General features: G+C 45.6%; 2 protein-coding genes across 2 annotated transcripts in view; both read right to left on the reverse strand.

Annotated features, from left to right (window-relative positions):
- Positions 1–7,893, reverse strand: part of CPA4 (carboxypeptidase A4) — an 18,873-nt gene extending 10,980 nt beyond the window's left edge. Inside the window, exons 1-7 of the mRNA XM_077770735.1 lie at positions 7,769–7,893; positions 6,329–6,527; positions 5,905–6,245; positions 5,156–5,237; positions 4,605–4,739; positions 3,407–3,505; positions 280–381 (exon numbers count right to left, since the gene is read on the reverse strand). Of these exons, the coding sequence (XP_077626861.1) occupies positions 280–381; positions 3,407–3,505; positions 4,605–4,739; positions 5,156–5,237; positions 5,905–6,245; positions 6,329–6,527; positions 7,769–7,893 (1,083 nt within the window). The remainder of the gene's footprint in view (positions 1–279; positions 382–3,406; positions 3,506–4,604; positions 4,740–5,155; positions 5,238–5,904; positions 6,246–6,328; positions 6,528–7,768) is intronic.
- A 5,006-nt stretch (positions 7,894–12,899) lies between these two features.
- CPA2 (carboxypeptidase A2) overlaps positions 12,900–27,684 on the reverse strand; it is a 20,614-nt gene continuing 5,829 nt past the window's right edge. Inside the window, exons 6-11 of the mRNA XM_077770655.1 lie at positions 25,805–25,903; positions 24,371–24,481; positions 23,162–23,252; positions 21,411–21,610; positions 19,280–19,364; positions 12,900–13,129 (exon numbers count right to left, since the gene is read on the reverse strand). Of these exons, the coding sequence (XP_077626781.1) occupies positions 12,942–13,129; positions 19,280–19,364; positions 21,411–21,610; positions 23,162–23,252; positions 24,371–24,481; positions 25,805–25,903 (774 nt within the window). The 3' untranslated portion in view covers positions 12,900–12,941. The remainder of the gene's footprint in view (positions 13,130–19,279; positions 19,365–21,410; positions 21,611–23,161; positions 23,253–24,370; positions 24,482–25,804; positions 25,904–27,684) is intronic.

Raw genomic sequence — 27,684 nt, forward strand, 5'->3', positions numbered from 1 at the left:
CCCCCACTACCCCCCGCCCCCACTTCCCTCGATCCTGGCTTTCAGTCACAACTTGCAGTGCGATGGACTCCTTCTAAGTTCTAGCTCCTTCCACATTAGCCAAAAGCAGAGGACTCTCTGTCAGACCAACTTTGAACCCCAGGAGATGTCTCCTCAAGCCCCTGAAGTGAAGGAGATCCTAAAAAGCTGCCCCCTTCAGAGGGCTGAGGGCTGGGTCCTGGACACAAGGGATCGGGAGCCTGAGTCCAATCTGGCCCCTTGAAGAGCCTGGGGTCTCACCTTCAGTACATACATGGACCGGTTTTCAAACGAATGCCCAATCTTCACTCTGCTCGCCAAATCAGGAAAATCTCCAGCAATGCTATCCATCTCATGGTAAATCTGAAGCACGAAAAAGTGAACTCAGGGGCATTGAAGAATTTTGTTCAGCTCGGGGTAGGTATCTGTGAACTTCATCTTACTGATCTTAATGATTTCTTCCAGCCCTGTGATCTTGGGGTTGGCAATATTATCGCCTGGATTACTTATTCTTGAAGAACTGCCTAAAGCGTCCTTTTCAACAATATTCTAGAAAATAACACATTTTACTTGTCCATAAAATTATAGGCCACTCACCTAGAGAGACTTGTGTAGATACCTCTCCAACAGTGCAGTGCCTTGCACCATACTAGACTGGTTAAATCAGCAATTGCCCGATCTAGCCAGGGTTCTTGAAAAACGATCCTCTCCAAACTTTCTGATGCGTTTCTCCACGAGGTTTTGAAAAAAATTACCATAGGGGCACCTGGGTGGCTCAGGTGGTTAAGTGTCTGACTCTGGATTTCAGCTCAGGTCATGATCTCATGGTTCATGAGTTCAAGCCCCATGTCAGGCTCCATGCCGTCAGCACAGAGCCTGCTTATGATTCTCTCTCTCTCTCTCTCTCTCTCTCCCTCTCTCTCTGTCTCTCTCTGCCCCTTACCTGCTCGCTCGCTCTCTCTCTCTCTCTCTCAAAAAATAAGCTAAAAAGAATTTTTTAATTACCATATACCATATATGTATATGTGTGTATATATACATTTGTTTTATAATGTACATATGTTATGTATACTACATGTATATCATACATTATATATGTTATACCACTGGAATAATGTACCACACAAATATGTACATTATAAAATAACAAAAAGAAACAGAGTTGCATTAATTATAAACAAACGTATGGAGAATGTAAACGGAAGTTGTAATAGGTTTCCTCCTCCATCCCAGTGAGGCATCTCCCTCGCCCCCTGTAGTACAAGCACCCCACTTTGGAGAGTCCTCTAATGGCCTTAAGAGAACAAGTGAAGCACTGTAAATCACAGTTACAGATGCAGCCATTTTTGTTAATTTGACTTAAATAGAGTTCATCCATTTTGGTTGCACAAACCTCTTGAGGGTCAAAAGAAGGAAATAAATAAATTTACATTCAGACCTTAAAATTGGAAGAGGGAGCTTTATAGAGGAGGAAAACGTGCATTCAATATAGAATAAAATCAAGCTTAAGCGGTTTATCACAGTTGCAGTCAATATGGCAAACGGAACAGAAGCAAGAAACCACCCCCCAGATGTACAACAGCAAGCCAGGTAAACTACAATGAAAATAACCCTCAGCCAAGTTTAAAAATCAAGAAAGGAGAACCTGCAGGGGCAAGAAATGAAAGGGAACAACTAGCCAGATGGATGGAAGGTAGAAAACGGACCACGGGGACCAGACATCTGCCGTAGGCACTGAGGGTTTAGAGCAAACCAGGAATAGCAATAGAGGGCACAGGTCTCGGTGTGGGCAAGGCACTGGAACTTGAGAGCTGGGAACTCGCCACGCCAGCCATGAAAAGGGCCTGGAAACTCTACCTACTGACCCTACAAAGTGAAGCAAAAGCCGGATGCCCGCCCTGAACCACGATGGGCAAGAGAGTCACCCAGGTAAAGTCAGAACACCAAGCCATAGCCAGGGGGAGGAGTCCAAATTCACACCGCCTACATTAGGGAACACTTGGCCGAGCACCTAACAGAAATAACAGCAACCACAACAACACACAGAAAAACTGGAACTGGAAACCCTGGACGAGACAAACATGACCTTCCCACCAGAGATGTAAGAAGGCCTAAGTGGTTACACGATGAGAGCTCTTCAAAGCTGTTTTTAGAAAGAACCGCATGTGATCAAGTCAAGAGGGAGGTGGCACACCAATGCACAGCACAGGGGGATACCTAGAGCCAGAGGGCAAAGTAAGTGCTTGCCAAAGTGAGGATCCCATAGCAGGCAGGCGAGGGGACGGAGTTCCGGGGGTCACCTGGAGCTCTGGGTGACATTTGCAACCGGTTAGCTCAGCTAGGGAGTGCCCCTCCTTCATGAGGCTAACGTCATGGGTTTGATCCCTGTGTGAGCCCTGAGCTCTGCTTTTGTCCGCGGCCCGGAACTGAACTCCTAACTTTATCCAGCTGTTCTACAGATGTATGTCACTGGTCACAAGAGGGATCAAGGGGCAGTGCGGTTGGAAGTGTACACAATAAACAGAGCTACTGACAATCATGGGAAAGAAGTGAAAACAGTTGGTCAGCCTTGGAAATAACCCCTCATCCAGAAGAAAAACAACTCAAAGTATATGCCTCATGAAAAGCATGCCAGGAACACATCTTTGGATAGAAAGAACAACATCTATGCAGGTATAGGAAGGGGAGTAACGATTTTGTTTTGAGGTGTTGTTCTAAGCTAGAAGAGCGCTTCCAGACTAATGGAGAAGACATCGAGGGTCATAAGAAACCTCTATTATATGTGACATAGTCTCATTCTGTAGCCCCTCTTGATCCTTCGAGTTCTAATAGCATATTAAATTGTTCTGCTCCAAGTTTTATATTGGAAGGATTGGCTTACCTTGAAAGTCAGTCATCTGTATAAAGTGGTTTTTAACTAAACACAGCACCAAAACACATTAGGGAACAAATGTACATTATAGGTAATCATGATAAATGAGTGGAAATATTTGGTTAACCTTGGAAATAACCACTTGTCTACTTGCCTGGAATAAGTAACATTTTAATCTGGGTGAGTAAAATACAGGGATTATGGTGGGGTATGGGAAGGTTGAATTACAAGGACGGAAATGATCGTAATTATTTCACGGTTTTCTTTAAGGGGTTGCCTTAGGAAAGAAGGGTGCATGTGGGAGAAAATGTTCAGTTGTGTTTCACTCTGCTCTTAGGTGCTGGTGGGAGATAAACAGCCCAAGAATTATAAAGAAATTGAAGTGTTCACATTTTAGCCCCTTAGTAAAAGGGTGTTGTGCTAAAGACTAATACCTACCCCCTGCAAGTAAGGAAAGGGGTTACGAACCCCAGGACGCTGATGACCTTTATCTTAACCTTGCTCTGAGACACTTACTGCTTCCAAGGAATGGTAGGCCCCATAGTTGAAGTTATTACTGCTTCGCTCTTGCCCTTCATTGTGTTGCATTTCTTCATCTTCATGATCTAAAAGGGCCTGAAAAAGACACGGCGATGTTGTGACGTGATTCACTGGAGATGGAAGCTCGTGTTGTTTCAGCCACATTTTGGCACGAGCTGACCAAGATGGCGGCACTCCTGTCACACAAATGGCAAGGTGTAAAAGGGGGTCAGATTTTTTTCTACGTATCTATAAAAGCTTACTTCTTGGCACCCAACGTATGTCACCCCATTCAAAACCCACTTACTCCCCAAAAGCAACATATGTGCTATTTGGTTACTCTATACTGTGAATTCTCTAGATATCAGCCCGCATCTGGTATCCAGTGCCTGTGAAATACACAGCTTGGGAAACCATTCAGAAACAAAGAAATTCTTATAACCACTCATACTTTGAAGGCTCCTGGCAGATGTCTGTGACATGTGAGGATGATTAATAAGTTCACAGCTGCTCACGCCATCAGGAAACTCCCCGGCCAAATCAGCAATTAGTCCATAACCCACCTCGGTGAAGGAGAGAACATGAGCCAGACACTGTCCTGCTGCTCAGATACAGGTCGTGAGGCTGGTGTCTGGCTTGGGTGGTGATGTTCCCTCTGCTGAGAACTGTTGGTGACATTCCCTCTTCCTCAAAGGACACTTTTTATGACTGGTCTCCAACAGCTCCCACAACACCTATGCACACACACTCTTTTCTTCCCTTCTGACTTCAAATACAAAAAGGGACAGAGGTTTAATACTTGAGAGGCACCTATACCAGACCAGGCACTGCTGGGCATTTTACATACACTTAATCACTTAATTTTCTCAACGAACTGTATGAAGTAGGTCCTCACTGTTACCATTTTACTGAGGAAGAAACAGAGGCTCAAGACATTAATAGTGGGTCCAAAGTCACACAGCTGGTAGTTAGCAAAATCAGGATTTGGATCCAGATCTGTCCAGTTCCCTAAACTACAGATGCCCTTTTCTACTACAACATGGTCCACTAACAAGTCATTGCACTTGACCTCCCTAGGTCTCAATGAGTTCATCTAGAGAATGGAGAAAGATAAGACCAGTACTTGTACGGGTCTCAGATCCACTCTGGATGCTTTGTCCTATGCAAGACCAGTTAGGGGCCTCGGTCTACCCACCTGCAGGTCTTCAATTGTCACTGAGTACTCTAAGCCCTGGGACTTTAGGAAGGATTTGACCGGCTGCAGGCTGACAGACGGGACCAGGACATCCACAAGACGACTGAAGGTGGAGGGAGATTTCCAAACACTGAGCTGAAGAGAACAAAAATAAAACCAGGTTAGAGGACAGTTCAGGTAAAAGGCACAATGAGCTCATTCTTCTAGAACAATTGCCAAAAGCCAGGGTGATCCCTGAGGAGCTGGGCCCCGCCCAAGGGCAAATGCTGCCCATTTCACAGCCGCGTCTGGTCAGGCCTACCCAGAAGGCGATACCTGGCAAAGTCCAAGAAGGAAAAAGACGATGTCAGATAGAAAGACGGCGCGCACTGCTGAGGCCTCCCGTCGCCCAGGACAGCAGCGTTGTGACCCACAGCCCTCCCAGTCGTGCAGAGGCACGATGACTGACACAGGACTACACACAGAAACTCTTCAAGAGTAACAATACCAGTGGTGCTAATCTCTCTCCCCAAAGCCAGAGACACCCCAGAAGATGAAGAAGAACCGGGTACCTTAAAGTCGTCTGAATTCACTAGCTGCCTCAGTTTGCTGATCTCGTCTCCATTTCTGACGTTAATCCTAAAAACTTGGTCCCTGGAGTGGAGGGAAAAAAGAAAAAGAAAAGCAAGAGATAATGGTCAGCTTTCAGCTGGCAGATAAACCCCAAGCCTACTATCCCAGACATAACTGGGCCGAATGAGAGGAAATGGTCTAGTCTTTGGTTATAATGTATAGCCATTAAAAATAAGACTACGTGGCAAATGTGAAAAAGTGCTTATAGTATAACTTGAAGGGAAATATTAAGTGAAAGAGCAGGACACAAAATTGTATGTATGCCATGATTACAAGTATGGAAAAAGCAGATGCATTGGAAGAAAAACAGACAACGGAAATATAGCAAATGCTGACAGTGCTTATGTCCGGGTCGTGGGATTATGGATGACTTACTTTTTTTCCCCTTGTATCTGTTTTCTGTAATGTGGTCATATTACTTTATAATGAAAAACATATATATTTTGCAGAAAGGAATGTTCCTGAGTTACACGCAAAGCTAACTCAAGACATAAAGAAGCACTTCTTCACTGTCAGGGGCTAGGGCTGAAACTCTGGCTGAAGGTCCATGCTGGAAAGAGCTGGAAAAGAGAACAGCCCTTCCATCCTCAGAGGGTTAGCTATGTGCTGGGTGGTCTCTCAACCCTGTCCAGCTCCAGAACTCTATACAAATGCGAATTACAATCAGGGCTAGGGTGCTGCGGCAGACTTGGGATTCAATCCTCCCCAGGGGGCCCTGAGAAGGCCCAGAAGGGAGCCGGCCAGTCCCGAGGCCCCCTTTGTTGTCTGTCCTGAACTTGCTTCGTGTACGCCATTTAGCTTCCGCCGCAGTGGCAAAAGCAGAGGCCCCCCGAAGTCCTGTGTGTGGGCGGGAGAAGGCCGAGCCTGAAAAGCTGCCTTTGTGCCCTCAGCTCTGAGAGCCAGGGGAGCCATTAGGCCGTTGCTAGGTGACAGCCCGAATGAATCCGCACTCGACGCTGTCACATGCGTCATCCCTTTACACGAATGAATGCGGGAAGAGCTGCTGGAGAGGGCTGTGGGCTGAAGGACCTGTTGACAGAGAAAATGGTTCTGTCACAGGGAGCTAAATGTGCAGCCTCACGTGGCAGATCCACATCTTCTCATCAGAAAACCGGCTCAATCCAGATGGGACTCTCAGGGTTCAACTTTGTTCTGGGAGGTTCTGGAGAATCTCCGGGGGGTCGTCTAGTCCAGCCCCAAGGAGGCAAGAGTTGCTTCCGCTGCAGGTGGAGGTCTGGAGGAAATGCCAGGGCCAAGGGCTCACTTTCTCCCGACTCATCCACTCTCCACAGGGTCCTTGGAGGTGGGCGGCTAAGCACATCACCCTGGAGCTGTTGAGGCCGCTGGCCGGGCTGGGCAAGGTCTCACACCGAGCCCAACAGGCTTGCTAGGAGTTGAACTGCAGCCTTGGGAAAATGGGAAGTCAGACTACCATTTCCCTGACGCAGGCAAGCAGCCTCGCAAAAAAAAAAAAAAGGAACAGGTTTAAAACAGAAGGGGAATCCTTACTCCTGGCTAAGTACCGGGACCCATCTGCTGAACTTCTGCTGTGTCACAACCCACCCCCAACACTCCAGAAACAGAGGAGTCTTTAAGATGAGTGTTCTAGAAAGCACCTGTGCACTGACATCTCTATTGGCAAAATGAGGCATCTTGTACCACACAACACTGACTAGAACAACCATAAAAAAAGGAGTGGAGGGAAAAGGAACAGGAAGAGGAAGAAAAAAAAAAGAGGAACACAAGAACAAGGAGTTCTCAAGAGTATGGACGTCATGTTACACAAGCCCCGAGAACGTGTGTTTTCCTTTTCCAGAGTGGTAACTTCACAACAGAACTTCCACACTCCTGGGCAGAGTCCACAACAGTGGAACACGGTGAACCAAACAGGTCCTGAGCAGGAGTAAATGCACAGCACATTTCTTCATACCCTATCAGCTGAGCTACAGAGGATAGAGACACAACTGTAGAGTGGAGAGAGGCAGTGCGGAAGGGCTGCTGCAGAGCGGAGCCCTTCCCCGTCGGTCTCTCCTCCACCTCTCCGTCCTACACTCTCAGCACCAGCCTCACCGAAATCCCAAATTCACCATGTACCTTGCCCCTCCGTGCCTTTGCACATGCTGTTCCCTCTACCTGGCTGCTTAGCCCTTTTCCTTGCCTCCCTGGCAATCTCACACCCAGGCTCTAAGAACCAAATGTCATTAGCCAATGGGTTCTCCCTAACCCAGAGGCAATGTTAGGGATGGTCTTCAGATGGCGCTAAAAAGTGGGGGGTTGGGGGATCTAACATCATTCTCATGAGCATAAGTCCATCAGTACCAAGAAACAGAGAGAACATAATAAGCAGGTGCAAGGTGAAGGGCAGCCATTTTCTTGCCCTAATTGTCCTTGTCTCTGTTTGCAAAATGCTCCTTCCGGGTCCTGATAGTGTGGGTAGCTGAACACGACCTATCTCTGCCGTAAATCCAGTCAAAGGCCTCAAACTCTTCCTGAAAATGGAAGACTGGTCCGGGAGAGGGGATATACTGGGCTTTGCAAGCTGCCACATTTACCCCTGCTGCTCCCCATGGGTGTTCTCCGCGCTCTTGCTAACCCTGATCCGCTCCCACACCTCGGGCTGTCCAGCTGCTGCCACTGCACCGGCTGGTGACCTCCTCTCACTCACCCTCACGCTCATCCCGTGTTCTGGACACCCTAGTACTGAGCTTCCCGCCCTCCCCCATTCCCATGAGGGCAAGCCAAGTGGCCTGGGCCTTGTGTCTTTCTCACCCAGATCCCCAGCCAGGCTCAGCAGCCACCACAGGACATAGTTTCACAGAACTCTTCAATGCCTGCCAGCTACTGCTGATGCTACAACCGGTTCTGCCACCACTTCCTGTTCTCTGCCTGCCCTGCACCTCTAGGCATCCTGGCCACCGTCCATCCCTAAGATGACTGAAGACCAGGCCAGAAGACACCAGCGGAGTGAGACACACCCAGGAAGTAGGGAGATAGGTGGAATAAACACAAGCTGGGGGGGGTGGGCGGGGAGGAGCAGCCATCATCACCATCTCCGCCAGTACTGCCGCCACCCCCCCACTCCCCAGGCAGCCTGGGTTCTGGCTTCCTACCACATGAATGCCCAGAGAGGCCAGTGTCCCCTTGCTAGAAACGTTCATGGAGCAAGGTGTCTGGGACGCATCTGCAGCCCCCAGGAAGGATTCCACCACCCTTGCTGGGTTTCCTATACTCCAGGATGGGAACAGATTTGGGGGTGAGGATGACACCAGCAGCGGAAAACATCTGCCGTTAGCTCAGGCACGCAGCCCTTCCTGTGTGGGCCCCTGTGGCAGGCACACCAGCGCTGGGCCCAGCTGTCTCAACTCAGGGGTCCGCTGCACCGTAAGAGAAGTCTGTATCCAGAGAAACGAAGATTGTTCCGGCCACGTGAAGAGCTGCAGTGAGAGGCTGACAGCTCTCTGCATCAGCCCACACGGCAGCAAGCATAGTTATGACACACCTACTGCTGAGCTGCCTGTGGAAATATGTCCTTCTCTGGCCACCTGCTACGTCTAACCCCTCTGAGCTATTTGACAGTAGACACCAGGTGTGAAAAGAAATCATCGCCATAAAAATTACTCAATCTCATATAAGTAATTACCTCAATAAACAGCCCCAAAGTCTCTTCAGCCACAGTATATTAGAGAGTAAACTAACACACAGAGACCTACCTGTGAGATACAGGATTCTGGCTGGGGACTAACTTGTGTTACAGCAAAAGGGTATGAGTTTTGCGTCCAGAGTTCCGGCTCCCCTGCTTACTGGCTAAGTGGCCTTGGGCAGGTTCTTTAACCTTTCTAAGGCTGAGTTGTTTCATGTTTAAATTGAGGAAAATAATACCCCTGCCTGGCAGAGTTGTTGCGTGATCCAAAAGATAATGCACATGAAAGCTCTTTGCAAATGGCAAAGCATTTATGCAGTAATGAGTTATTAGAATTCAATCTTCTAGCAGGGGACCAAGGCACCCTTTCATCTCGCCTTCCTTCCAAATGTCCTCTCCACTGCAAAGCACAAAGCATTCTGCAAACACACATGCACGCACGCACGCACACACACACATACACACACACACACTGTACAGGTGTATCCTTCGATGTCGATTTTCACAGCTGTGGCTAGGCAAGACCTAGCAAATGTCCACGTCCCAGATGCTGATGAGAAAACACCAGCTCTACAAAGCCTTCACCATTAACAGAGAGGTGAAACCAAAAAGCCTAAGACCCAGGGTTTCCCCCTAAGCATGGCAGAAATTAGAAACAACTTTCAGTAATTCTCGGTAATTCATAATACATAAATAAGAAAGTAGGAAAGGCCTGGAACCGACCTTACGACTAAGAGCCAGGAAGTAAAAGAGCTGACAGGAGATTAGGGAGCTAGGGGAGGACTGTGGAGCCCACCTCGTCCTGATTTCACAGATAAACTGAGCCTGAGAGAGAAGGAACTTGCCCAGGATGACAGAGGGCAGGACTGAGACAGGAGCTCATGCCTTCTTTCCCAATGCCACTCCATGTGAGATATAATCAGCCATTCATTTTCAAATCCATTTGGCTCCCATATCTCTGAACTAGCGAAATAATAACAACGATAATAATAAGTCCAAAAGGAACTTACCCAAAAAACGTTTGTCGGCTACAGATGCTGAGCCCAATAAGGGCCCCAAAGAATAGTATCCACTTCATGTCTCAAGGGTGTCAGTCATAGAGTGACTGAGTCAAGCTGTATTTATTAAGATGCTGAGGCAGACTCATGTCCTCAAAAATGCTAATGTGATTCCCAATCACCCTTGCAACTGTGATGGTAGGTCAGGCGGGCACCTACCAATGCCTCTTCCATTCCTTTCGAGTGATAAAGGCTAAGCCTCTTGATTTACAAGGTCAGGAACTTGCTCCTCAGGCTGGAAAAGTCTGTGCCAAGGGTGCCATGTTGCTCATCACTTGGTATTTAAATAGTGTTTTCTGAATACACAGGGAAGTCCCACGGTGCTGGAAAGAATTTACACTAATAGGAGAGGCCAAATTGTAAACCTGAAATGAAGTTACCTCTAGAGTAAAAAAAAAAGTGAAGACTATCAAAGAAACCCCAAGTCAACTCCAAGACCACACACTTGATAAGCCCTATCAGAGAATTTCACCAGAACAAGTCATAATGATGAGAATTTGTGACCTCTGTTATGAATCTGACACCTAATTCTTTTTTTTTAATAGTTAATTGTCATGTTGGTTTCCATACAACACCCAGGGCTCATCCCCACAAGTGCCCTCCTCCATGCCCATCACCCCCCTTCTCCTTTCCCCCATACTCTTCAGTTTGTTCTCAACATTCAAAAGTCTCTCTTGGTTTGCTCTGACACCTAATTCTTATGACTCCCCTAAAAACGTAGAAATACAGGAGGTAAATGGGATGGGAGGAAGTGTTGTTAGTCTGGATAAAATGTCAGTTTTCCTTGGGGTCTGAGTACAGGTGAGGCTTAATGGTATTATTAAAAATAAGACTTTCTTACATTTGCTATACTCTCAGTCTGGTGTCCTTTCCACCAAACCCTGTCAGAATATATGAAAGGCACTCATGATGTCCACAACTTCTTCAGGGATTCTGAGGCCTTTGAGACTGTCCTGGGAGCTCCAAATCCTCAAATGTGGAGCCCCACACCCACAGCCTCCCCCATCCCACCATCCCTATGGTCTACATGATTCGTTCTGCTCTTGCTCAAGGGGAGAGGATACAACCAAAGGCCATGGTTGGGAGTGTTAAAGAAAAATTGTTCTGACACTTGTTAAAACTGTAAGGAAGACTTTATTCAAGATTATTACAATGAGGAGGGGCGCCTGGGTGGCTTAGTCGGTTAAGCGTCCGACTTTCACTTAGGTCATGATCTCGCGGTTCGTGTGTTCGAGCCCCGCGTCGGGCTCTGTGCTGACTGCCAGCTCAGAGCCTGGAGCCTGTTTCAGTCTGTGACTCCCTCTCTCTCTGACCCTCCCCTGCTCATGCTGTCTCTCTCTCTCTCTCTTCTATAAATAAATAAAAACAATAAAAAAAATTTAAAAAAAAAAAGATTATTACAATGAGGCTCATGCATCACAAGAGAGTAATGTGTTCAACTCTGAGTACGGTAAAGACAGCAGAGTGAGGGGGGTCAGTAGATGGAAAACTGCTAAGGGAAGACATCAAGGGTGGGGGGATTCTTGTTTAACTGGAATAACAAGGTTCTTGCCAAAGGCAGACCAAAGACTTAGTCATCAAAGGTGGAGGCTGAGGCACTCAATCAGATATCAAGGACTAGGGGATGACTTAGCAGGATTCTTTGCTAAGACTGACTTAGATAGGGCCCAAGGACAAGGCCAAGTCAAACACAGGGCTCAGAGAAGCCTAAGTAAGTTTGGGTCAGGGAGTCTGTCATGATTTAGGGAGCTGGGGTCTTTATCAGGACTCGTTTGTCCACACTGAAACTGAACTCCCATGCCCACCCTGCTCCATAACAAAGGCTGGGCTCTGAGATAGATTTCAGCTTGAAATAAGTAACAAGAGAAGCCGAGGAGCTGAATCAGCAAGACATGTAAACTAAAGAATCAAGTACTCAGAATTCTAGGCAAGCTGAAATTCATTTCCCCTCCTTTCTCCCAGAGAAAACCATCAACAAGAAAATCCCAATCCCTAATGGAAGTGAATGTCTAAAAAGAACATATATAGAATCTAAGACCCAGGTTTGATGGGGCAACCAGGAAGAATGCGTGTCATTGGTTTGAGTCCCCACTTGTTTTTATAATGCAGCACACTGGAAATGGAAAAAAGCAGGAGACATATAGCACCTAGGATAATGCTTGGCACAATGTAGTTGTTTAATTAGTATTTCTTGAATAAATGAACTTGAAAGTCCCTTGCTAGCTCCAAAACACTACTCTATTAAGATTAAGGGCCTGACACATGCCATAACATACCTGAACCTAGATGACATTATGCTAGGCAAAAGAAGCCAATCACAAAAGGACAAATCCTTTATGATTTCATTTACATGAGGTACCTGGAATAGGCAAATTCACAGAGACTGAAACTAGAATGGAGGTTATAAGGGGCTGGGGGGATGGGGAATGGGTTGTTATTGCTCAATGGGTATAGAGTTTCAGCTTGGGATAATGAAAAATTTCTGGAGATGGACAGTAACAACGACTGCACAACCTTGTGAATGTACTTAATGCCGCTGAATTACATACTCAAAAATGGTGAAAATGGGGGTGCCTGGGTGGCTCACTCAGTTAAGCATCCAACTCTTGATTTCGGTCCAGGCCATGATCTCACAGTTTGTGGGATAGAGCCCCGCACTAAGCTCCACACTCTCAGTATAGAGCCAGCCTGCTTGGGATTCTGTCCCTCTCCTTCTCTCTCTCTGCCCCTCTCTCGCTCATTTTCTCTCTCTCTCTCAAAAGAAATAAACTTTTAAAAACTGGTGAAAATGGTTAATTTTATTATCTATTTTACAATTTTAAAAAATATTTTAAAGGATGTTGGGAGCCTTTTACTCAGGATGGATTTTTTTTTTTTTAATGAAGGGGTAACCTCAGTGGCTTACTATATTTCAGGGCAACATAAATCAAAGAAATAACTCCTAGATCAGGATTAGAAAAAGGAATAATCACAACCCAACTCTGCTTTAAACCAAAGAACTTTTAATGGTGTTTATCCCTCAGAGCCCTAATAAGGGTGGTCTCGCACGTGCTCCATGATCGTCTTCAAGCCAAGCCAGGTCTCTTCGGCTGTAGGCAAGATCTGATTGGCTGGCAGGAGGAAGCCATATCGACCTGTGTCCCTCAGTTCAAAGGCAAATGAGTATTTGATGCCATAGTCATATGACCAGTCAATGCTTCCTCCACTGGCTTGGTCTGAAGGGCAAATGAGAATAAAGTTTGGTTATGCTATTCCCACTGGTCTCTCCGGCTATAAACCTCCATATTAAGTTTCACCATTTCCAAAGATAAGTCCTACCCCTATCTTCATGGACCTTGAGAGCAGAGATAGCTTAGTAAAGGTTCATGCTTATGAAAAATTAGAAGATTAATTTGAAAAGCAAAAAGTGTTATTTAAATGGACAATACTTAGCCTTCCTTTGGCATTTTTAGGAGTCTCTGGCTTCATCTACCCATTTGGAACCCTGCCTGCTCTCCTAATTGGGATCTTCTACCTTGTGGAGGACACACCATTCCTTCTTTAGATGAGTGCTAGGTGCAGACATTATTTTCTCTTATGGGAGAGGAGGGATTATAAATAGAGCAAGAGATTTGGCCCCTGCCCTCAGGGAACTTTCAGCCTAAGGGTGGAGTAGGTTTTATTCTGATACCAAATAATATGCCCAGCACCTATACGTGATGGGTTACACCAATAAAATAATGTGCACCTGTGTAACGTGTGGCCGCTGACATGACAGATGATGAAAGAAGGTGGCATTAGGCTATGAAGACTTGTGGCAATCATGACTCAGAAGATCTGAGCAATGGATGAGCTCTGAGGCTCCTCCCAGGGAACATAGGTAGAGGTCAAATGGAAGAAATGGATGGGACAGAGATGGAAGAAGTCACCTAGCCCCTAAGAATGGGGCTGGACAGGGGCTCCGGGGTAGCTCAGTCGGTTAAGTGTCCGACTCTCACTTTCAGCTCAGGTCATGATCTCACGGTTCATGGGTTCAAGCCACACGTCCTGGGATTCTCTCTCTCCCTCTCTCTGCCCCTCCCCATGAACGCACGCAGACACATACATACACACACACTCTCTCTCTCTCTCTAAATAAATGTATAAAAAAATTGTTTTAAATTTTAAAAACTGGGGCTAGACAGAGAGGGAGACCAGGGTGTTGTACTAGGGAGAAGTACATTAGTGGTTAATATTGTGAATTAACACTATAAACACCTGTGATTTGTGTCTTTGCCTTCACCCAAGTGGCTGCTGACTTGAACTAAATTTTCCTGAGTGCCAAAATTACTAACTGGTGCTACATGACACAGCCTAGCCCCCTAAGAGGTCGAGAGTGGACAGAACACTGGCTGCAGAGTAAATTCTGATTCTGCAGATCACTAGCTGGATGACCTAAGGCACTAACCTCTCTGACTCCCAAAGGCTTCATCTGTCAAATAGGTATAATAATACAGTACTTATTTCACAGTGAATATTAAATGGAATAATATTATGTATATGATTCCCACACTTGTTGAGTACTTACTAAATGTGTTAAGTACTATGCCAAATTGGTTGATTTAATCCCCGCATGGGTCACAAGGTAGATGCTGGTATTATTCCCATTTTACAAAGGAGGAAACTGAGGTTCTGAGAAATTAAGTGAGGGAGGTGGGATAAAGTATGTAGAATAAGCATTCAATAAACTTCAGGGGTGATTATTACCATCGTTATGAATAAATGACTACAATCCTATCAAAAAATTTGGACCACATTAAAGAAAAGAGGTGCCTGGAGGGGAGTAACTCCCCAGGAAACTAACAAGCAAAATTTATATAATGCCTTACAGTTAGTGAACACTTTTATTCCACATTTTACCTTCTGAGTCTCTCAACCCATTTCTCAAACGAACGAAACAAACAAACAAACAAAAAACGAATAAAAAACAAAGGAGGATGAGTGACCTGCCCAAGATTACTTGGTTTCAAAGTGGCAGAACTAGAACTCAAAACCAGGCCTCTATCCCCAAGCTCTGGTTTTTCACCCTATGCCTCTCTAACAGAGAACTCAAGTAACAATTTCTCCTGGACTAAAACCTTACTGTAGGACAGCTTCTCAGGGCCTTTACCAGGTGAGAAACTACCCAGGAAATGTCTCACCCACCACAGAAGTCCAGCCACTTCTTGGGTGGAGTGAAACAGGTGTTCAGCTACATACCAATCTGGGGCAGGAGGCAAAAGTACTTAATTGGGACTTGTTCTTAGAGGCAGTGCTTGTCCAAGCTGGAACGAGGCCAGAATCAACGATAACAGAGGCAGCTCTGGGCAAAGATGCAGCCAGAACTTGCTTGACCATTAATGGCCAGGCTCCAAAAGATCAGACAGCAAACCCAATACTTGTCTGATATTTGCTCATTTACGGGGCACCTGGATGGCTAAGTCAATTGAGTGTCTGACTTGGGCTCAGATCACGATCTCCTGGTTCATGAGTTCGAGTCCCATGTCGGGCTCACTACTGTCAGCAAAGAGTCCACTTTGGATCCTCTGTCCTCCTCTCTCTGCCCCTCGCCTGCTTGTGTGTGTGCTCTCTCTCTCTCTCTCTCTTTCAAAAATGGATAAACATTTAAAAAGAAAAAAAAAAAGAACTATCTGGGGACACCAGGGTGGCTCAGTCAGTTGAGTGTCCAGCTCTTGATTTCAGCTCAGGTCATGATCTCACGGTTTGGGCCCCGCATCAAGCTCTGTGCTGACGGAGTGGAGCCTGCTTCAGATTGTCTTCTCTCTCTCTCTCTCTCTCTCTCTAATAAATAAACTTTTAAAAAATAGAAATATCTGTAACCTTACCAAGAAAAGCACAATAAACCTCAGGCTTCCAAGGTCTACGTCACTTGTACACACCTTGGATAAGAAAGGTGAAAAACTAGACTCCTCGTAATAAAATGGTTGCGATCCCATGTGGGGGACATACGATGCCATTCCGCTGACATTGTGAACTCCAGCCTCCACTCAGAGGCTGACAAACACAGAAAACATGCATTCCTCAGCCCTAAGTGGCCATCACAGACTTCCTCCCCAGGGCCACCAGTCACAGGGCTCTCCTCTTGGAGGCTCCTCCACCAAAGGAGAGGACAATTCCACTTGGAATACAGTTTAAAAGTTCATGGTTTAACAGGACAACTGGGCGACTCCGTCGGTGAAGCATCCAACTCTTAATCTCAGCTCAGGTCATGATCTCACAGTTCGTGAGCTCGAGCCCCACATCAGGCTCTGCATGGACAGCATGGAGCCTGCTTGGGATTCTCTCTCGCCCTCTCTCTCTCTCTCTCTCTCTGCCCCTCCCCTGATCATATTCTCTCACTCTCTTTCAAAATGAATAAACTTAAAAAAAAAAAAAAGGTCTGGGCAACTGTAAGCAGATCAGTCTCCAGAGAATAGGCTAAAAATTATGTAACAAGAACTCCAAATCTGTTCATTCCATTTGACTTGGTAATCTTGCCCTAGGAATATGCACCAAAGAGGTCATTTAGAAGAAAAAGAAGTTTGGACCACATGTAGTAGCACCATTTAGCAAACAATCCAAAGGCCCAACAACCGGAATACAGCAACATAATGGAATAACAAATACCTCGAGTGGAAATACATAGAACTATACAGGAAAAACGTTAACTGAAAAAAACTGGACACAAAACAGAACGTGGATGTTGATTACAACTAAATAAATATATTTGTGTTCACTGACAAAATTATCAATGAAATTGAAAGAGAATATAATGATTATGAGATTTCTTTTTTCTACAAAGTCTTTTAAATGTATGATAATAGGGAAAAAATGGAAAAGAAAAACCATAATCTGGGAAAAAAACAACTTTCACGATCAGCGGTTTTAGGATTTCTACCAATTGTTCTAGATACGGTAAGTGGACTATTCCTCCTCCACTATCCAAGACCACCATTAAGAACACCATGGCTACCAAGCGTGCCTTCCCTGAGACTCCCACCACCCTCCTCCTACAAATGTAGCTGTGCTAGTGCCCCCAGCAAGCCTGCACACTCGCTCCTCCTGTTCGAGCCTGATCTACCCACCTCTGGTGGACTCGTCTTCCCCCTCTTCTCCTCCACTCGGGAATGGCACTGACTGGGTCACTTCTCCTCTTTCCTGTATCTTCCACCCCTCCCTCTCTATTTGCCCTTTTCCCACAGTCAGTAAGTAAGGCTCTCATCTCCAGAACAAAACTCTCCATTCCTCTCTCCTTCCCTTCTCATCTGGGATCCTCCAAAGAGCAGTCTACTCACCAGACCTCCACTCTCCCTCGTCCCATGCACGCCTCCCCTGACCCTCACCACACTTACGAAACTGCTCTGGTTAAGGTCACCACTAATAAGCTAGTGATGAAAACCCAATGGTAAATGTTCTGCCCTTGTCATAGTTGACCTTTCTGTAGACTTTCATCATGGTGAACCACCGCCTCCTTTCCAACAACTGCACCTTCCCCGGTTTCTGAAACACAAGCTTCTTGGCCCCTCTGCCCGGCCCCACTGCGTGTCCCTCCCTCACTAACCCCTTCTGCTGTCTGACATCTTGCTCTCCTCCTCCATCCAGGGCTCTTCCCGCTCCAAGTGATCTCCTTGCTCTCCTGTTCCAACCATTGTCTCCACGTCAACGACTCTTAAGTCTCTCTCCAGTATCCCAGGGCCACGTAGCCCAGAGCCTCCAGGGCATCCCCACGTGAAAACACTACCGGTTCTTGCCCAGAGCTGAACTCATTATCTCTCCAACCCCACCCCTCTTTCACCTTCCTGGATGTGTTCCTCCGTCAATGGTCCCGTCCGATGACCCTCGGTGAGAAGCTCTCACCTCTAATGAATGACAAAAGCCTTTTGGCTTTACCTGCCTGATGTCAGCCTTCCATCCTCACTGGCACTGCACCAGCGTGGACCATTTCCTCCTGAACAATTCCCATCCTTCCTGTGGGACATCTGTACTTCCAGCCCGCCACACTCCATCCTCCACACTGCTGCTAGTGTTTTCTCTGAAACACCATGCCTCAGCACGCTCACTGCCTGCTGAAAACTCTCCAATGGCTTCGAGAATCCTCTGGGTTAAAACCTGAACTCCTCAACATGACACGCAAGACCCTGAGCTCCCCGCTCCCCTTTAATTCCAGCAGTCCCAAATCTCCTCGTGGTCCGCAGAGCCCATTCTGCACCTTCTTACTTCTATGCTTTGCCCTATCCTTTTCCCCTCCCCCAGCTATTTGGTGAGCAGCTGTCAAAATCCTGTCCTCTTCCCATAGGAAGCTTTTCCTGACTCTGCCACTGTCCAATGCTTCCAGCCATCTACCCCTTTTGTACCACGGATAGCCCACCCCTGCACACAGCGTACTGAAGTCTACTTGCCCTCCTGCTCGTCTCCCGCACTAAACAGTGAGTTCTTTGTGGGTTCTCTGTGTCTGTAGTACTTGGCGTAATGATGAGCACGCAGTAGATGCTTAATAAAAGTGTGCTGAGCAGAGTGCGTGCCTATTAGAGGCGCTTGTTTCCAAAGGATCCATGGGCCCAGAAGCACTGGGAGACTCCCAAGCTTCCAACTGTGGGGTCCTGAGTTTCTGGGTTTGTCCATATGGAAGCGGTGGAGATTCCTTTAGGGGACTCAGAATCTGGATGGGTGCATTGGGCTCTCCCATTGCACTGCAGCTGCTGGTTTCTATCCCAATCCACTGTGCGAGAGGGGAGTCTCCGAAAGTCTGCCAGTAGGCTCCCCACCTCTATTCCCAACACTGCTGGTATTTCTGACTTCTCCTCCCTTTCGTCTCCCCAAACGGTACACGCACAAAGGACTGCAACAGAGTCTAGCCACTGAAATACCTGGGTCCTTTTAAAAAGTCGCACCATGGGGCGCCTGGGTGGCTTAGTCGGTTAAGCGTCCGACTTTCACTTAGGTCATGATCTCGCGGTTCGTGGGTTNTCGCACCTGCTCTGTCCCCACACCCAGCCCTCGGCATCGTTCAGGGTGTAAACCCTCTTAGACAAGAAAGAGATAATTAATACAAGGGATAACTTAGGATCAAGTCTTGACAAAAACCTGTTTTTAGGCACAGAGATTCCACGTAGTGACAGTGAGCTGTAAGGATCAGGACAAGCAGAAAGGAATGCACATAACTCAAACATTTAGAAAGTTCTTTGTGCCAGAGAGCACCTAGTAAGTATCTCCTGGGAGAGACCTAGCCTCACCGAGGGAAACTGGGCAATGCCAGGTGCCATGCATGAAGGCCTCTCCATTTCACATCAGGGCACAGAAAGGCTCTGGCCCAAAACCACATTGCATCTGCTTCGTGGGTCATTTGTAAAACCACATCAAGTACTTACAGATGACGGAGCAGATAGATCCCACTTTGTACTTGGTGCCATGCAGGCTTGTCAGAGATCGGGCAGCCTTTTGGGCCACTTCATTCTAGAGTGAGAGAACCAAGGAAAGGCAGATGGAGAACACTGGTCACTTGAAGAATGGATGCCCAATATAGAATGTGGCATAAGACAGTCTGATTAACTGGACTCTGGTTAACTTGGGCTTAAGCACAATGCCCTTTCGTTTCAGCCATCTTCACAGAGAAGCGAGTACTAGTTCACTTCTGTTGGCTTTGAAAATACAACACGAAGGCCTTCATTGTTTATTTGTTCTTCCAGGTGTTTGCAATAGCTACACCAGGGTCATTATTTTACCACCAGCTCCCCCCTGCTCAGGGGTGTGGATGGAAATAGGGTGGGAGAAAGGGGCTAAAGAAAATACGGACTGACCCCAGGATGTACCCGGGAAGTGGATTTTTTTTTTTTTACTAGATCCCTATGTTGGCTTCCTTCCCTATGATTGTCTCTTTTTCCAAGAAGTAGAGCTCAGCAAAATATTTTCCATTATTCGAGGGTTCCAATTTTGACTGATTGAGGCTTTACTGTCCTTGCTAGGGATAAATGTAAGGTCTTGAACTTGGGTCCAGGAAAACAACTGTACAATTACCAGATGGGGGAAACCTGGCTCGGCAGAATCCTCGGAGAGCCTGGGGGTTTCAGTTGTCAATAGGCCCAACATGAGTCAACGGCATGGTGCTACTGCCAAAAAACTAATGTGACCCTCAACTGTTTAAGCAGAAGTGCATAGCCTGGATGAGGGCAGTTACGGTCGTGCTCTGCTCTGTCCTGGCTAACCCACGGCACAAGTTTTACATTCACTTCTTGGAGTGACCCTTGAGGAACACACACAAAGCATGTTGGGAAAAGAGCAACCAGAATGGTGAGGGAACTTGGGACCATATTATGAGGGCATGAAGGAACAGCAGGTATGTAGCAGGGATATGGGAAAACCTAGGAAGAACAGGCTATCGCTCTTCGAGTAATTAATAGATTTGCTTCTTTTCAAAGGGAAATAAACGTGCTCTATGGAGCAAAGTGATAAACCAGGGCTCGCAGGTAAAAACCATAAGGAGAAGGGTCTGGGTCTCTATAAGGAAGATCTCAAACCATCAAATATACCCCAACATGAAATAGAATCCCTTGGAGGCAGAAAAGTATCCAAACACAGGCTGGATGACTATCTGGCAGAGATGTCAGCACCCAGTTTGGATAATTTAAGGTCATCTAGGTCTACTAAAAGTATCTTTTAGGTTCTTTTCAATCCTAAGGATCTCTCTGATTTGACCGTGAGTGGTAATACTCACCATCAAAACTCCGAAAACTGCCCTACAGGGCTAATGTCCAACTGATGAGATGAGAGATACACCTGAACTGGAATCATTAATTCCATTTCTGCTAGGAGGTGTTGACAGTAATGCATTTGAAAGTAAACTGACCGAAAAGTCCCATCTCAGGGTTTCTCTCTAACACATGGGTCTTAAAGATCAGGCCTAAAAGCCAAATTGGGAATATCTGCAGTCTCTTCAGCTGGGGATAGCTCTTGGATAAGTAGCCCCCGAGACGTCACCATCTGACTTAAGGCCACCACCAGTTTGCTCATTTCCGAAACAGGAAAGATGATGGAAGGTAGCAGGTTAGGGAGGTGAGTGTTTTATGCCCAACCTCACACATCTGTGCAGCATTATAACTGGTCATAGAGCCAAAAGCACCAGAAACGTATGAGACAAAGAGCTGGGAGACAGGATCGCCTGGCATACAACATCTGACCACAGATCTAAGAGCCTCGGGTCCAAATTCAAGTGGATTACTTCCTAAGCAACAGAGAGCACATCCTGGGAATTTATGGTCAAATTTAGGCTCCTGCTCATCTGGATTAAGGCAACAGTAATCTCATGAATTCTATTGCCCGAAGAAACTTGATTTAGGAAAGTCCATAACTGGTCTTTCAAACGTCTGCCACTATCTCGAACTTCTCAGTCGTTGAACCTATTCATTTGTAACCTGTCACTAGTACACCTGACTTTATGACTGAAACTTACTTGTCCAAAATGGACCTCTGTGGCTGAGCTGAAATGAAGTTTCAGAAACTTACCAGCTCGTCAAAGTTATCAGGCTTGGTACATGTATACCCATAAGGGAACATCAGCAGCTGAGAATAGCTATGGAGGGTAATGAAGGCCTTGATTCTCCCATGACTCTTGATGAAGTCCACTATGGATTTCACTTCAACTTCAGAGTTAGCACGGGGTCCATGGTAGGAATCGGAGCAAGGGTTGTTGCTGGCTCCAGGTCCTGATGGAATGCAGAAGAAGCCCAGTAGGAACAGTGAGCTTTAAGGAGACACCGTATGGGTACATTTATCATGCATCACTAAGTGCCTCTTCTGGAAATCAGAGCAAGATTGTCCCTGCATTACACGGAGTTGCTATCTAAGGGCACAGGAGGCCAAACTGAAGCGATTCTGGACACATCTCTCTTCTTTAGAAACATGGTTCCTCTATATGGCAGAAAGAGCTATCAAATTAGATCATCTCCTCTCTGTGGGAGTTGTTGGAAGAAAAGCTAGATTTAACATTATAGACGGAATTCCTGCATTGGGTGGGAGTTGAGCAAGCTCTTTTCTGGGATGTCTTCCAATTCTTAGCGTCCAAGCGTAGAAGAGTCTATGCATCTGTACTTCTAAATCACAAAGCCACAAATGTAAGGAACCCTGACACCCTTTCTGCAGTGAGGAAATCACTACACTTGACAACAAGGCCACCTCTGGCCTCGATTTTTTCAGCAACTAGAGTTACTCGTGACCACCGAAGTGGTCCACTGTGACCTGGCCAGGGCTCTGAATGCTAGAGAAACTCTAAGGGAATGGGTAGGGGCTGGGACTCCCAAGGGTCTCGAGAGAATATAAACAAAGTATAAATACAACCTGTCACTTTATTTCAAGATTAGTTAATAAGAACAATAACATTTCAGGGAGGGGGAAAAAAAAAAGTCTGACGTTGAATTCCTGCGCACTGTTCAGTATTTTAGATCTGATGCTTTGATTTTTTTCCCCTACGCTAAAAAAACTATTGTAAAAGCAATAAATGAAGTTGCCACTCATCCACATCCTGTCACAATTCCCTAGTGGGTCCTTTCTTGGTTCAATAATTCTCATTAATTCACTCGTCCCACAAATATTTAGTGATTGCCTTCTGTGTTCCAGACACTGTACTACGTTATTAGGGATAGTACGGTGAAAAAGACAGTTCCTAACCTCACTGTTACCAGACCTAATGAGAAAAAACAAATCTCAATTCTGTGATTAGAGAAACACAGGGGTCCCTAAATGCATAAAAGAGCCCCCCAACCAGCCTGCCAAAAAATTAGAGCCACGAAACCAGAGCAGCAAGCCAATATTTTCTCTTTGAATCTGTTTTTGAAAATCAATTTCTTAATCCTATTTGTACTTCTTTTTAGTTTTCTTTCTCGAAACATCCAGAGATGATGTAATGCTTCTCCTCTGAACAGATCCTAACCCCCTCTAGTGGCTGGTCGGCAGCTTCCTGGAGCCTCCCGCCATTGTGCGGCGGCTTGCTCTGAAAACTCGGAAGCGAAGCCGAGCTGGGCTACAGCTTGTGGGAAAACTAACATGTGAGACAAAATATATTAAATGCTGCTCAGAGAGCTGTGACAGCACTGTGCGCCTGTGAGGGGAATGTACTTAAGTGTTTTTTAAATAGGTTTTTAAATGGCTTCAATCCTGAATGGGCTTAGCAGGCTGACGGCACCGCACACAACTGTGCAAAATAGCTAGTTGGCCGGGCAACCTCGGACCATCCCTGGGGGACAAGGCCCTGCGCTCACCTCCAAAACCCGCATCCCAATTCCGGTTAGGATCAACACCGACACACACGCTTCCTGATACCTTGGACCGGGTCTTCCGCCACATACGATTCTTTAAAATCCAACCGAAAGAGAACACAGGTAAAAAGAAAGACCGTCACTCAGCCTGCTGAGAAGGTCCCTTTAGAAATCAGTTAATTTCCCTTGCTTCCTCCCGGGAAGGTCCCTGTGGAATTACACTAATCTCCCTTGCCGACAGAGGTGGCAAATAGTCCTCCTCTAGGGTTCTGCCAGGAGCATCTTGGTCATTTCACCGAGATGAGAAATAATCCCCATCTCTTCAAATCAATACCTGCCAAACCATTTTCCATAGAGCACCACTTCTCTTAACAATAACAAAAAATAAAAACAACCACCACCACCAAAGTGGGGAGACAGCAAGGGTTCTGTGACAGAATGTTTCAGGAAAATATAGAGCCAAATTGGCGAATTTGCTTCAGCACTTCTAGGGGTTTTTTAACGCTTTCCTGTTTTTTATGACGCTCCAGGAGAGGGAAACGGTAGGCGGTACTTCCCAAACTTGACTGTGGAACCCTCTATTCATAGGGTATCTGAGTACTAGTATTTGTACGAGTTCTTTTTAAACACCCATTGAAAAACACTCTCGTAGTCAGCTCCCTCCGAAAATAAACTTGAGGCTCTGATTCACTTTGAATAGATGTGGGGTCACAGTTGCCATAACGGTGTTTTGTAATGACACTTTAAGAGAAAAAAGAAAAGAAACTACGTAACTCCTTTCAGTGACATTACAGAGGATTTCTTCTACAGATTGTAAGTAAAATGCCAAATGCGTTGTACTGCCTACCCAAATCCTACCGCAATCTAATTGTCGGCAGGTAACATCCGCCTCCTCTTTTCTATCAATCCCACCACAAAAAACGCAGGGAGAATTGGAACAAATCTCCTGGGTGACTCACTGTGAACACTGAGTTCTAATAGCCCAGCCTCACAGCTGAAATGGGCTCTGACCGAGGCAATATGTAAAGACATCATGTGTTCGGATAAGAGGTGATTATAAACTCCACTCTATGCCTCAATTCAAGGCCACTACTGAGAAATTAGTCATGCCACTTACGGCAAATCAAGAACAGAAAGCTGACTTTTGTTTCTTTAGGAGGTCCTACGCATCTCCATAAATGCTTGTCAAAGAAGAAAAAGGTCCAGGCTTACTTTGGTTTGAGAGAACACATATCCATCAGGGTTCGTGACTGGCAGCAGGAAGATATCCATCGTGTCCAAAATGGAAGTGATGGAGGGATCATTTCCATAATCAGAGGCGATCTGAGCAGAGAAAACGCATACGTCAATCTCACACTCCTCTTTCACCAGGGAACACGGGATGTAGGATGAAGACAATGTGGGTTTTTTTTTTCCAAAAGTGAATTAGATACCACTGTGGGTCAATGAGAGCCTACCAGGACTACAGTCCAGTGTCCTGCAGTGCTCGTGTGTTTAATACGTCAATGTCCTATACTTGTATTTCCGGCCAGAATAATCTACTTATATGAAATAAAATGCAGATACCACTTATCCATTCTCTCAGACGCAGAATTCTTTCTATTCACTCTGGGGAAGCACTTTGCAATGGTGGTGTGTGGCTTACAGATCTGAGAACCAAAGAAACGTTTTCAGTTTTTCTTCCCCATCACACAGGCTAGCTTTCCAAAAGTGCTCAGGACAAACAACAGATGACTTAAATGTGCAGAGACTTTTCTGAAGATACAGAGAACCGGTTAAATTCCATTTGGGGAATTAAATTTCTACTTGCCATCAATTTTAGTAGGGTTGAAGTTTCTGCTGGATTAAAATTTATTCATTTCCTGTGCTCAGCCATCCTAAGGCATTATTATTCAACTGTTAAATATCCATTTCATAATATCCTAAAGGTAACTGCATTTTAATTGAAGGGAAAAATGTATCAGTCGGTATGCACGTGGTTGCACATGCTTGAATGATCTGATGTGGATTGATTTCCTTTGCTCATGAATTAACATTCTGATTTATAGCGTGTCATTTTTGAATTACTTAAGCAATACCAGACTAGGTCACACCCAGCCCAGTGTCCTGACTCTAAATCCAATGAACACGTAGAAGAAAGGTATTGCTACACTCCAACTTCAAAATCCGATTTGGAAAATGTTCAGAAAAACCCAAAAACCCTTAACTAATTTCACTTTGTATCTATCTGTAGGACAGAGTAAACTCTTCTGGCACCCATTTATATTTTCCATCTGAGCCCCTTTGGTGATTTTATAGATTTCTAGCACACGGTCCCTCAGCCCTCACAGCTCCAGGCAGCGAGGTAATTTTTTCTTCTAGTCTATTCTTATGCTGAAATCTGACTCCTGGGGTCCTTATACTTATCAACCTCTCAATCTCGTCTGGCGGTGTCTCTGAACAGAGCACACGGTGTCCGGCAGGCTCAGGGACAGCACGACACCAAAATACCAAAAAAGGTTGAATGGGCCTGTTCCCTGCCAGTGTGACAAGAGAAAGCCTCGCTGAGAGCATCAGCGTCGGCCGTTAGGATCACAAAGACTGTAGTGTGCTTAGGTGGGCCTACTCGGAAAGTCAAAATAATCAAGGAATTTTAGGAAAAATGACCTTATTTGCTGTCCACAGCGCAGTAGCTTGTGTAACCCACTCGCGAGCGTGGATCCCGGCGTCTAACCAGATGGCCGGCTTGTCTCCTCCAGTGCTGAACTGTAAAACAAGCCTGGAAATGTGAACAGCTCTACCGCTGCGGGCTCCTGTCCCCCCTCTTTTCTCTCGTTCTGTACTTGATATGATTGAGAGAGAAGGAGGAGGTGTAGACAGCGATGCTGTCAATTAACTCTTCCCATTTCACGTGATTTTCCTGGCCCCCTGCTTTTAATATAAGTTTAAATGCAGGCTAACAAGAAGGCGTGGACTTTTTCTCCTTTGATGTTAAAAGAAATTGTTGCGGAAAATGTAATGACATGAAAATATAGGTTCATCATTTGTTGTGAATTTTCTGAAACAAGTTACAGACTAGTACGATGCCATTTTGATTGTGTGTATGTGTATATATATATATATATACATACACACACACACACATATATATGTGAAGAATGAAGAAAAAGGAAGAAGGGGAAGAAAGAAGAGAGAAATAGCAAGATACACAACAAAATATTAACACCAATCACCCTGCAGTTGTAGAATTAGGAATATGGGGATGTTTTTCCTTTTTTGTTTCTCTATTTTCCAACTTGTGCCCTGATTGTGTTATTTCTGTGATAAAAATGCTTGGGATAACTTTTTGAGTCCTACATAGAAACAGGATGGTAGTAAGGCTCTGGAGGTGTCTTCCAGAGTTTAAATTCCATGATCTAAGTGTCTCGGTTTTATTTGGAAGAGTGGCTTTGCCAATTGGACCAGTAAATGGGAAGGAAAAGATGATGTTTGCACCATCAACTATCTCTGTGCTGCATTCTAAACGTAGCAGATAAGGTAAATGAGAAATGCAAATCCTTGCTAAAAATTACATTTCACGGGCTCTGAGAGTTTTAGTTGAAAATGTTTCATGTCTTTTCCTCCAGAGAGCTCAATTGTAAAAAGCGGGGAACTTTCAAAAACACAGAACATTCTCAATCGCGAACCACCCTAGAGAAGAGAAGGCCAGGACAATCCACAGGGGAGGAGAATCTGGGACTTCCTGGCCCAATGGTAGGAGAACCAGGAAATTTTTTTTTAAAGAAGGTAGTAAATATTAGCAAATGTGCCACGGTGTCATAAAATAGGCAAACCACTCCTCTAAAGCCTGCTTTGGGAGAAACACTCTGGAGAAATCCATCTGTCCCAATGAGTCCCTTGGTTCTCAGCCATAACATTTCCAAATTTAGTAGGGAGTTGTGACATTATCTTTCTGTGTGTGCGTGTGGTTTTTTTCCTTCTCTTTCACAAACTCTTTCTAGGAAACCCGAGAAATAAATTTCACTCTTTCTGGGCGAAGTGCAAAAGCTTGAAACTATCAGCACTAAGACTGTCAGAGGTTACAGGTTGTAGTAAAACCCTAACCCTTTTCAACTAGCACCTAAAAAAAAAACAACCAAAAAACAAACAAACAAACAAAAAAAGCCTTCGTTTTCTGGGCATTTGCCGGGGTAGCTAAGTTGCCGGGTCATTCTCCAGCACGCTGCGGGAACGCTTCTGTTTTTAAATGCAGCTCAGGCAAGTACTTGCCGCTTTTTTCTTTTTAACTCTCTTGGTTTAAAAATGAGAGAGAAAATGAGAAATAAAAGAGAAACAAGGTACAGAACTCCTACCTTGATTAATTACACAATACCTCCCCCNGCCTCCCCCTTCCTCTGTTCCTATTGGCGCGTTCGCCTCCGGTTCCCCGCGAGTGAATCTATCAAGATGAGAGCATTAATTCACTCCTGCAGACCTGCGTCAGCTTGCGCAGGAAAGAGAAAAAGAAAAAGAAAGGGGGCGGGGGTTGCGGGGAGGGGGACACTCAA

The sequence above is a fragment of the Crocuta crocuta genome, unplaced genomic scaffold (genome assembly GCF_008692635.1).
Source record: "Crocuta crocuta isolate KB4526 unplaced genomic scaffold, BGI_CrCroc_1.0 scaffold266, whole genome shotgun sequence".
NCBI lineage: Eukaryota > Metazoa > Chordata > Mammalia > Carnivora > Hyaenidae > Crocuta > Crocuta crocuta.